Source organism: Salvia splendens, chromosome 6 (genome assembly GCF_004379255.2).
Source record: "Salvia splendens isolate huo1 chromosome 6, SspV2, whole genome shotgun sequence".
Classification (NCBI taxonomy): domain Eukaryota; kingdom Viridiplantae; phylum Streptophyta; class Magnoliopsida; order Lamiales; family Lamiaceae; genus Salvia; species Salvia splendens.
Genome location: NC_056037.1, coordinates 9,900,743 through 9,913,135, shown reverse-complemented (window position 1 = coordinate 9,913,135; position 12,393 = coordinate 9,900,743). Strand labels below are relative to the sequence as shown.

General features: G+C 39.0%; 1 protein-coding gene across 1 annotated transcript; it reads right to left on the bottom strand.

Annotated features, from left to right (window-relative positions):
• Positions 1–339: 339 nt before the first annotated feature.
• Positions 340–2,244, bottom strand: LOC121807128 (ras-related protein RABB1c-like). Its single transcript, XM_042207325.1, has 6 exons — positions 1,997–2,244; positions 1,590–1,729; positions 1,318–1,400; positions 894–1,098; positions 742–810; positions 340–623 (listed from the first exon to the last, which is right to left on the bottom strand). Exons 1-6 carry the CDS (start codon positions 2,040–2,042, stop codon positions 531–533), a joined length of 636 nt encoding a protein of 211 aa, XP_042063259.1. The 5' UTR covers positions 2,043–2,244; the 3' UTR covers positions 340–530.
• Between the last annotated feature and the right edge of the window lie 10,149 nt (positions 2,245–12,393).

The following is a 12,393-nucleotide window of genomic DNA, read 5'->3' as shown; positions in this document are numbered from 1 at the left end:
ATCAAGTTATTTTATTTACATTTGATCAATTTTGTCCTCATAAAAGACCATATATTGAGTTCAAGAACAATCTGTGGTTGAGTTTTAGAGTCGGTAAACAATTTATGATTTTTTGGAGAATCAAAATGTTAAATTATCTACTCGGTAAAATTTATGTTTAGGATTTTAATTCTTTACATGAATTATTTGTGTTATTAATCCCCTATAATCATCTAAATTGATCAAAAATTTGTTTAACTTGTTTCTGTCGTGAATCCCCCAACCGTCCTCTAACATGAAACATGTATTTGAAATTCGATTTTTCATCACCATATAAACTAGTTCAACCATAAAAAAACATATACAGAAAAGTTTGATGAGGAATATCCTTTGTTTTCACATCAACCAGCTTTAGAATGTGGATCAACATTGTTCTGTAAAGTAAGTAGATCAAGGCAACTCTAGATTGGTGATAATATATGTAGAACTATTTGAAACATAAGAAAATAAAGATAAACGCTTGTCATTTTCATACTTTTTCCAAAAAAGTTTCAGCCGCAGCAAACTCCTCCTTGAGAAGCAGCTCCATCTCTTCCAGCTGAAGTTCCTTGGTTTCCTCCATATCCGATTTTGATCCCATTCGACTGCGAAAACAAGACACAACTAAAATGAATATAGCAAATATCTCTAGACCATTCTAGCCAAAACAAGCTATAAGGCCATCATCATCATCAATTTGTCATATCATATCAGAACACGCACCTCATTAGACGCATCAAAAATGCCATCCTGAATCTTCTTATAGATTGTTGATGCGGTTCGCACAAAGGCCTGAGGAATAAGAGTCACAAGAAACATGAAAGATAATGTACATTATATATTAAGGACTTGAACTTGATGAGTACTGGTATTACCTCTTCGACATTCTGAGCTGTTTTAGCAGATGCCTCCATGAATACCAAGCCATTCTCCTTTGCAAACTGCTCACCTTCTTCAGTGCTAACGGCCCTTCTGTGAGCGAGATCACACTTGTTTCCTATCAACATTATCGTCATGTTCATGCTCGCATGTTGCCTTGCATCCTCCAACCAGCTGGCAAGGTGGTTGAAAGTTTCCCTCCTAAAAGTGTGATGGAATCGAACTCAATCAGTTGTTACAACACAAATCAGGTTTCATTAGAGAAGTTGAAACATATGTTATCATGAAGTCACAAAGGTATCTCATTGTGAAATAAGAGATTGATGGCAGAGAAGTAACCATCTGCATATATACTTAAAAAGTCCTTGATTAACACCATAGCATTGGTACTCATGTATTTATTCAAAAAAGAAATAGCACCTTGTGATATCGTAGACTAGCAGGGCTCCAGCGGCTCCTCTGTAATAAGACCTCGTAATGGACCTAAACGACTCTTGACCAGCCTGGCATGATCATTATGAAATATGCAGCATAAGAAATGAAGAAATCAAACTAACCATACTTATCTTTGTATATAAAAAATGACAAAGGAACCTCTTAATCCACAAGCTGGCACAATAAGTAGTACTACTTAATTGTTCATAACATTGAATCATAAGAAAACCAATGCTATATATTATCATATGACAAACCGTATCCCAAATTTGTAGCTTGATCGGTTTGCTATCAATGGTGATCATTCTGGCTCCAAATTCGACACCAATAGTCAAGTCGTGCACTGGCTGGAAGCGCTTGTCCGTGAACTGCAGAAGCAGACATGATTTTCCAACACCTGAAGAAATGATACAAAAACTTCATCCATCCATCCATCATCCACTTAAACAAGAACAATGATGCTATCTTCATATACAAATTTCACCATAATATTACAGATCTAAAACAGAGATACCAAATCAGAATGCAAAAACTACAACCACAGTCAAAATATTACAGATCATAAGACAATGCCAACAATAATCAATTCATATCAGTATCAAATCCAAGATAGTACTATTTAATAAACAAAAAACAAGCCCAAGAAAGGAAAACAGGATATTACCGGTATCACCGATGATAATGTACTTGAAGAGGTAAGCATACGACATTGAATTACTAGATCAAACACACAACGTGTGACAGCAAATCAAATAATGATGAGATTTGATTGATATTCAAAGACATATAGTGCCAATATTTATCCTTCGCCTTTCAAGAGGAAACACATAAAAGGGCTCCTGAATCTTGATTTGTTTCAACATGGGAAAATTCCTATAATGCTATTTTTGCAATGTTTCGATGTTGCTTAACATGGAGAAATTCCTCTGCGATAAGTAACGAAAATCACATTTATGAATTAGAAAAATAAAAGAAAGGGAAAAAGTAACTAATTTGTTGCACATGCTGGTTTTTTAGTTTTACGGTGCATATTCACCTGCCTTTTTAGTAATTCTACATTTCTATTCATAGCCTCCAATTTACTTGGTAATCTCCAAATACAAATTACATAATAAATGAATAGGTGAAAAATCTACAAAAGGAAAATAAAAAAAATCCCCAATAACCCATAGCACAATAAAACTTTAGAATAACAGCCATTTTTTATTTTAATTCATCTATTTGAAAATCTTAACATACCGAATATATGAATAAATCAATTTTATGATTTGCATCATGTAGTCCGTTCAATTTTAAGGATCTAATTCAGATTATTGCCACGACTTATATTTTGTTTAAGGATCTAATTCATATGATTATTGCACGTGACAATCACAAAGATTAAAAGGGCATGTACGCAGAAGAAAACGAAGTGAGCTGAGGCAAGAGTACCACAGAAATCTACTATTTCTTTTGCAGCCTTGAGCCAAGAAAGAAAATTAACATTGAACTTATGTTGAGATCGCGATATTTTAAATGTCATATGGAATAATAATTTAAATCAACACATAAACTACACAAAAACTAAATTTACCATTTATATTAAGACAAATTAATGTTTACTAACGAATAATATCATAATTTAGTACTCATTCTATCCCTAAAAAGTATGAACATTTTTTTAGTTTGTCCCTGAAAAGTATGAACATTTTAATTTTAAAAACTATTTTCTCTCTAATAAGGTGAGACTTATTGTCCACTAACAATACTTTAATTATTTTTTCTTTCTACCTCTTACTTTATCAATTATGCATTAAATTTGTGCCGAAACAAATATTCATAGTACTTTTTTATGGACGGAAGGAGTAATATTAATAAACTTTAACATATTTCACTTTTGCATTACAAAAAGAATGTTCACATATATAAATACTTTTATTAGGCTCATTAATGCAAAATCAATAGATGCGTGGGCCTGGTACCTTCTTTGCTAAGTTGAAAATCTGTAGATAATGAATGACCTTATTATTCATTGACGTTTATTTAAGTTCTTTTTAATAGGAGTGTTATTATTATTATTATTATTATTTTTTGATAGCTCATGAATTGTTATTGTCATTATGAGTTTATAAATTACGTAAAAGTTAAAGTTGGATTTAATTATTTATTATCCTCTTCAATTCAAATATAGATTATTTTTATTAAAAAGTTGTTTGACTCCACCCCTGGCATGCACCCCATCAAAAATTGTTGAATGATTTCTTTATTCGTAGATAGTTGTGCTTAGATCATCTAGATCTCACAACAAAACATTTTTATTAGAAGTAGCCTTTAAAATTGAAAGGATAATCAAAAATAAAATGAGACCTCTTGTAGATTTTGACACATAAAATGATTTCACAAAAAAGAGTTTGACCCATAATAAATTAAAGGTAAAAAGTATAAATAGTATTAGAGAAAAGAAAGGGCAACCCCACTCCCACGTGCAAACATCCATAATGGAGCTTGAAAGCCATCTTTCCCCTTTCTTCTTTCCTGCATTGTTTGTATTCTTGTTCGCACGCATGCAACTTTCCTATTTCCTAAATCATGGAGTATTATTTATCTGTTCTACAAAAATAAAAACTTTAAAATAATAGTACATGTTTTAATACAAAATTAGGAGCAAATAAATATAAAAGAGATAAGAAAAAAAAATAATTATAGTATTGTCAGCGGAAATGAAGCTAATCTCATAAGAGAGAAAGCACATACCAAAGATAGAAATAGCTGATTTTGTGAGACGGACCAAAATGGATGAAGAAGACTATTTTTATGAGATAAATGAGTATCTCCTAACTCCAATTTGTGTTACGATATTTTGATTACTGTTAGATTTCAATGTACAAATTGGACGATATCTCCCGTCAAATTTTATTTTAATATGGTACGACTTTAGTTTGATCCCGATAGGCGGTCAAGGCATCCATAATAACGACCCATAAACCAGCCCTATTTTTAGCCACAATCAATTTTTCACGTGAACATTATTTATTTCAGTCACCAACAAGGCAACCTCATTTCCAGCCACAACTAATTTCATCAGCTTATAACATTTTTCGTACTTATTATTTTATAAAAATTTTAAATTATATACAAATAAAATTGCAAAATAAAAATTATATTAACACATAGGTCTTCACCATCACGTTGGGATTCCAAGTTCTTGCATTTACATCCCATTAGAACATCCACAGTGGGGCGCCCTAAAGTCCGCCTTATGCACCGTCAAGTCAGCATTTTATCCTCATGCCCTTCCGCCTGCAGTGGGGCGCCCTAAGCATTTTCTTCTATTTGAATACTTAAATAACTACAAAAATTGGGAAAAACCTTCATTTCATTTATAAAATTAATACATTACAATACGGATTAAAAAAATACGCAAACTCAGCGACGGCGGTTACGGGCCCACACTTCTTCAACCATGTCGTTCATGAGCTGCACATGGTCGTGTTGGTTGCGCATTGAGGCCTGTCTAGATAGAACCTCATTGAAGCCCGTCAGTAATCCTCGAGCGATGGACTCGGTCGCCGTGCTGGAGGAGCTACATGCACTTTCGTCATCGGTCCAATCGGTGATGCTCCCACCTTCATGTTCGACTATCATGTTGTGCAAGATTATGCACGCATACATGACATCGGCGAGGACTTCCTTGAACCAGAGCCGGCCCGGCCCTTTCACTATTGCCCACCGTGCTTGGAGCACACCAAATGCCCGCTCCACATCCTTCTGCGCCGCCTCCTGCTTTTGCGCAAATAAAACTCTCTTCTCACCAATTGGGCAGCTGGTCGTCTTCAGAAAAACAGGCCACCTTGGGTATATGCCATCGGCCAAGTAGTACCCCATGTGGTATTGGCGCTTGTTGGCGGTGAACTCGATGGTCGGGCCGTTGCCGTTGCATTGCTCGGTGAAGAGGGTGGATGAGTTGAGGACGTTGATGTCGTTGTTCGACCCGGCTACACCGAAGTAAACATGCCAGATCCAGAGCCGATGGTCAGAGACGACTTCGAGGATCATCGTCGGGTGGCTGCCCTTGTATCCACTAGTGAATTGGCGTCTCCACGCCGTCGGACAATTCTTCCACGCCCAGTGCATACAGTCGATGCTCCCTAGCATCCCAGGAAAGTCGTGCGCCGTCTCGTGCATTCTCATTAGGCCCTGGCAATCTACAGCTGTCGGCTTTTGCAAATATGTGTCGTTGTAGGCCTCCACAACTCCCCTACAAAATCTCTTCAGGCACTCGCGGCCTGTTGTATCCCCGACATGGAGGTACTCGTCGAACATGTCAGCGCTGGTGTCGTAGGCCAACTGGCGGAGTGCAACTGTGCACTTTTGCAACAGCGTAAGTCCGGGTCTGTCGATGTCATCTTCCCGATACTGGAAGCATTCATCACGTGACTGTAACGTCTGGACAATGCTGAGAAAAAGGTAACGAGGCATTCTAAAACGGCGGCGGAAAACAGTTGGGTCCCACCATGGTTGCTCGACAAAATAGTCTGTACGTAGAAGTTCATGAGCTGCGGCGTGGTCGCGTCGGACAAACGTCCGACGTCGAATAGGCCTAGGGATCTGCTCCACCGCTGCCGCCGCTGCCTCCTCGCGTTGCATTATGGCTAAGCATTCCGCCATTGCGTCGTGCACGGCTGCATTTAAGGCTCGAGTCAAGGTCGGACTACCGTCCTCCGAGGAACTCCGGTCGTCGTCGTGGTTCATTTTGGTTTGTGAGAGATGGAGAAACGTGAGAGATGAGAGAAATGAGAGATGCGAGAAATGTTCGTATGAAAAATAGAATTACAATCGAGGTTTAAATAGACAAATTAAAAAAAAAAACAAAAACGTGTTGCATCGTCCGCGGCACCCACAGTGGGCGGACGATGCACTATCGTCCGCGCTTCGTCCGCGGACTAAGCGTAGGGCGCGGACGACACATCGTCCGTCGTCCGCGGAGCCACTGTGGATGGCCTTATAAAACAGTATGTGACAAGTATTTTCATAGACCACTAGATTGTTATTGATTGTATGAATTTTGAAAAATGTAGAAAGAAATATAGAATGAAAGTGTAATAGATAAAATAATGTATTAATATTAATTAAAAAAATGTTTTAAGAAAAATGCATCAGGCAAGGTTGCAATAAGGTCGCATTTGCAGCTGCAAAATGTGGCCTTCAACCTAGGCTTCGGAGATTTAGGGATAGCCACTCAAAGTGTATCCGGTTCGATTAATTAAATCGTTTGGGTTTTCATTAGGTTTTCTTCATTCTTTAAGTATATAGGATTAAAAACACAATTTTGTTAGAAATAGTGGGAAGAAATTCTCAAGCCGTGTACAGGCGGTACTCTATCTATTACAATCGAAAGGAAACTTGCAACAAAAGAGGAATGAAAATTACAACGGAAATAAAGCAAACCAAATTTATAAGTCGAGTCGAGGAAAGCCCTCTTTCCGCAAGACAAATTATGCCCCGGCTAGTGCTCAGGGAATGGCGTATTGCCCCCAAAGATAAAACGTCTTCCTCCTAGCATGTAGAAGCACCTCAAACCCGCTAGGCACTGGTGAACTTGATGGAGTTCCGAGAATCGAGCTAGACAATGCTCCTAAGATGCACACTATGATGTAGATAACTAGAGAGAGAAGTGAGAATGCATGTTTTGGTCTATCATCTCTCTACAACTCCATGCCTTTTATAGGCATCATATGTGGACATGAAAGGTCATGGAATTAGCCACCATTAACCACAAAATTAATACAATGGAGGTTGAAAGACCAAAGGACAAGAAAGTGAAAGGTTTGAAACCTTTCAAATGTCACACGTTTCCAACAATCCCCCACATTGGTTAGAGCACTGCAAGCTCAAACCAACACAAGACGTGTATGCATGCATGCAGACTATTTGCTCAATTCTCGAGAAATAATATTGCATTTGGAATAGTAGCTTGGGGCTTTGAACTTTCCATAGTCAACACTATCGGGCATACCGGCGGCCTGGTGGACGTGATGCCTTGAACAATTCCTCCTTGGTGTATACCGAGACAATAATATTGACCCAATATTATTTACAAACTCATCAGTTCTCACGTTTGTGTCCTTTACTGGCCATGGAACAGCACTTTGGACTCATAAGTGATTCACATGTTGAAGCGGCCCACACTTCTTCACTTACATAGGTGATTCTTTTCCAGGTATCCTGCAATACCCACCCCCTCGAGATTTCCAAGAATCATTAAAAGTCAAAACTTAGCCTCCTACCACATGCAGGTTACAACACTCAATGCTTTCTAAAGAATGAGCGAAGATTAAAAATCTTCCGAGTGTTACAACTAGATTCATATGGCTTCGTTTTCCCATTGAACCAAGCCCATGGGATCTCCAATCGTATGGTTGGGTTACCACTATAATCATCTTTTTAAGATGTGGTTTTCAGTCCCATTCGTTTTAGCAATCTATGCATTTGATCACGGTTTAAACCTTTTGTTAACGGATCCGCTAAGTTATCAACTGACCTTACATAGTCAACTGTGATAACACCACTTGTGATCAATTGTCTGATGGTATTATGTCGCCGACGAATATGTCGAGACTTACCGTTGTATAAGCCACTATGTGCTCTCCCTATAGCTGCTTGGCTATCACAGTATATCACTACTGTCGGCACTGGCTTCTTCCAACATGGAATACATTCTATAAAATTTCTGAGCCACTCAGCTTCTTCCCCTGCTTTATCCAATGCGATAAACTCAGATTCCATGGTGGAACGAGCAATACACGTCTGTTTCGTTGATTTCCACGAGACAGCACCACCCCCACAGTGAACACATACCCACTTGTCGAAAATGAGTCTTTTGAATCAGAAATCCAATTTGTATCACAGTACCCTTCAAGTACTTGGGGATATCTTGTGTACTGCAGCTCAAAGTTAAGAGTATACTTCAAGTATCTCAAAACCCTACGCAGAGCTTTCCAATGTTCCTTGCTTGGGTTGCTCGTAAATCGGCTCAGCTTATTCACCGTACACGCAAGATCTGGTCGGGTGCAGTTTGTGATAAACATCAAACTCCCTATGATCCTTGCATATTCTTCTTGAGCTACAGGCTCACCCGTGTGCTTACTCAAATGCACGTTGGGTTCCAATGGAGTCTTAGCTGGCTCACAATCGAACGAGTGAAATTTCTTTAGCACTTTCTCAATATAATGAGATTGTGTCAGAGCAATTCTCTCATGATTCCTTTTGATTCCGAGAATCACATCAGCTAAACCCATATCTTTCATGTCGAAATTTCTCTTCAACATATTTTTGGTTTCGTTGATAATGGCACTATTGCTGCCCATAATCAACATATCATCTACATAAAGACACACAATAACAAAACCGTTATCTGTGTTATTAATGTAAACACACTTATCACACTCATTGATAGTGAACCCGTTTGACAACATCATATTGTCAAACTTCAAGTGCCATTGTAACGACGCTTGCTTCAACCCATATAATGATTTTACCAGTTTGCATACTTTACGCTCTTGCCCAGGCACAACAAACCCTTCGGGTTGTTCCATATATATTTTTTCTTCCAGATCACCATTCAGAAACGCAGTTTTCACATCCATTTGGTGAATCTCAAGATTGTGCAAAGCAGCAATCGCAAGAAGCACCTGAATGGAAGTGATTCTCGTAACAGGTGAATAGGTATCAAAAAAGTCATGCCCTTCTTTCTGCTTAAAGCCTTGGACAACTAGGCGAGCTTTGTACTTATCTATAGTACCATCGGGTTTATATTTCCTTTTTCAAAATTCACTTGTACCCTAAAGCCTTACAGCCTTCAGGCAAGTCTACTAACACCCAAGTGTTATTTCTCATGATGGATTCAATTTCACTGTTGATAGCTTCTTGCCACCACGCTGCATCTGGGCCAGACAAAGCTTCCGCCACTGACTTTGGTTCACCATCTAACATGAAAGTTATGAACTCTGGACCAAAAGTCTTAGCAATTTTAACTCTTTTACCACGCCTTGGTTCTATATCCTCAGGACTTGAACTCGTCCTTTTTGGAGGATTAGAACTAGTGGATTCATCCATCATTCTTTCACTAGAACGATCCTCCTGCTTCTTGCAAGGGTACACATTCTCAAAGAATATAGCATTTCTTGACTCAATTGTTGTTCCTTTAGCCACGCCAGGCACATCTGACCTATGGACTAGGAAACGATATGCACTACTATTAAGTGCATGGCCAATAAAGATGCAATCGACTGTTTTATGGCCTATTGCAACTTGTTTCGGAGGAGGCACATCTTCGCTAACCACCCCCACACTTTGAGGTATGAATACGAAGGTTTCTTGCCTTTCCACAACTCATAAGGAGTCACATCCCTATTTTTTAGTGGAATTTTGTTCAGGATATGATTCGCTATTAACACAACCTCCCCCCACATGTTCTGGGGTAATTCTGAATTAATCAACAAAGCATTCATCATCTCTTTTAGTGTTCGACTTTTACGTTCAGCAACACCATTTGATTGAGGAGAATATGGAGCTGTGGTTTGGTGAATTATTCCACTTGCATGGCATAATTCTGCAAACGGCGCTACATACTCACCACCTCTATCACTTTGAAAACACTTAATTCGACAATTAAGTTGATTTTCAGCTTCATTTTTGAAGTCTTTGAACGCTTCAATTGCCTCATCTTTACTTCTTAATAAGTAAAGGTAACAATACCTTGTGCAATCATCTATAAACGTGATGAAATACTTTTTACCACCTCTTGTTTGCACAAATTTCAAATCACATACGTCTGTATGGATCAATTCAAGAGGTTTTGTGCTCCGCTCTACCGAATGGAACGGCAGTTTACCCATTTTGGCTTCAACACACACTTCACATCTTTCTTGTGAGTTAAACTTATCTACTTTTAGTAAATTAAGATTTACTAATCTTTTTATAGCATTTAGATTTACATGTCCCAATCTATTATGCCATAAATCATAGCTTTCAAGCAAATAAAAGGATGTGTCATCTTCCTTATTGCTTATTCCTTTTCCACGGTGAATGACCGTAACATTCAGCTCAAAAAGCCCATTCACTAGGTGACCTTCACCTATGAACTTTTCATACTTGGTCAATATAACCTTTTCACACTCAAATTCTAGTGAAAATCCATGATTTACTAGAAGTGAGCCTGACACCAAATTATTTCGGATGTCTGGGACATGCAGTACATCCCTAAGGGTAAGAACTTTTCCAGATCCTAATTTTAGGAACACATTACCCACACCAACCACCTTAGAAGAGGCTTGGTTTCCCATACGTACTTTTCTACCTCCAACAGATATGTAGGTAGAAAAAACGCTTCTTTCAGAGCACACATGACATGTGGCACCTGTATCAACAAACCATTCATTTGGATTGTTACCATGGTTCACATCGGAGACCATTGCGACCACCTCGTGATCATTGTAGTTTATAACAACATGTTCAAATAATTTGCACAATATTGTCTCCACCAATAAGTACACAATTATATTGAACCATATGTGCATTGGTATATTCAACAACCCATGCATCTCAATTACTACTACCAAGTCTAAATTGGTCTTGCTTGTCAAATGACAAACGTAAACACAATTCTCAAGAGAGTAGATCTCAAGGAATTAACCATTTCGTAGCCCATGAACATTGGTACTGTTCGTTTCTTCATTCCAGCTTTGAAGCTCATGTTTCTCCAACTTCGATTGATATAACCCTGTCTTAGAAAAGTACACTAATTTGTCTTGCGATTGTTAGAAATAGTGTGAATAAATTCCCAAGCCGTGTACAGGCGGTACTCTAACTATTACAATCGAAAGGAAACTTGCAACAAAAGAGGAATGAAAATTACAACGGAAATAAAGCAAACCAAATTTATAAGTCTAGTCGAGGAAAGCTCTCTTTCCGCAAGACAAATTACGCCCCGGCTAGTGCTCACGGAATGGGGTATTGCCCCCAAAGATAAAATGACTTCCTCCTAGCGTGTAGAAGCACCTCAAACCCGCTAGGCACCAGCGAACTTGATGGAGTTCCGAGAATCGAGCTAGACAATGCTCCTAAGATGCACACTATGATGTAGAGACCTTGAGAGAAAAGATGATGATTTCTTGGTGTGTTTTTCTACTTCAAGATCAAACCTATTTATAGGCTAGGAAAAACAAGTGAAAGGTCTTGCAATTAGGGCACCTCATAAACATTTGGAGGTTACACCATATAAAAGGCCAAAGGCTAGCCTTTTGACATTTCACACATTTGGAGGTGGGAAATTTTTCATTAAAGGATAGAATAGTAGAGACGGGACATCAGACATTGATGTGTTCTCTTTTGGTTAGTTGGGGGGAAACGGGAACCCATATAAATTGAATTTGTGGCCTAATCCTGAATCTTACCGCTTGAATGTTTTGAAAGAGAAATTAAAATTAAAAACAATTAATAAGAGTGTACACTATAGGGGCGGCGCGCCGGCCGCCCCGCCAGCCTATAGTGCGAGAATTGTCCGCCTCGAGGCAGACGAATTTTTTTGGCGAGAAGAGTGCGAGGACGCGCCTGCCTATAGCGAGGCGGTGCGCGGCGCCCCGTATCGGATACGGGGCGGGCGATTTTTTTCTCTTTTTTAAAAATTCAATTTAATTTACCTATAAATACACCTCATTCCCTTCATTATTTTCACACCATTCCAACTCTCCACTCATACTTTCTCTCACTAAAATTTGTGGATTCAATTGGTATTAAAAATGAACGATTTGTGGATTGACGCGTGGAATTCGCTGATTCAAGAGGTGCAAAACCAAGCCGACGAGGAGGATTCGGCGCGCGAGGCGGAAGTTGCGGAGGTCGCGATCCCTCGTGTGATAACTTGTCGTCGGACCATCCAACGAGACCATAGCGGAACGCACCAGCGTCTAATGCCGAACTACTTTGTGGATAACCCCCGTTATCCACGCGAGATTTTCCGTCGGCGATTCAAAATGTCGCAACGGCTCTTCAACCATATAGCGACGAATTTGGCGGAACGGT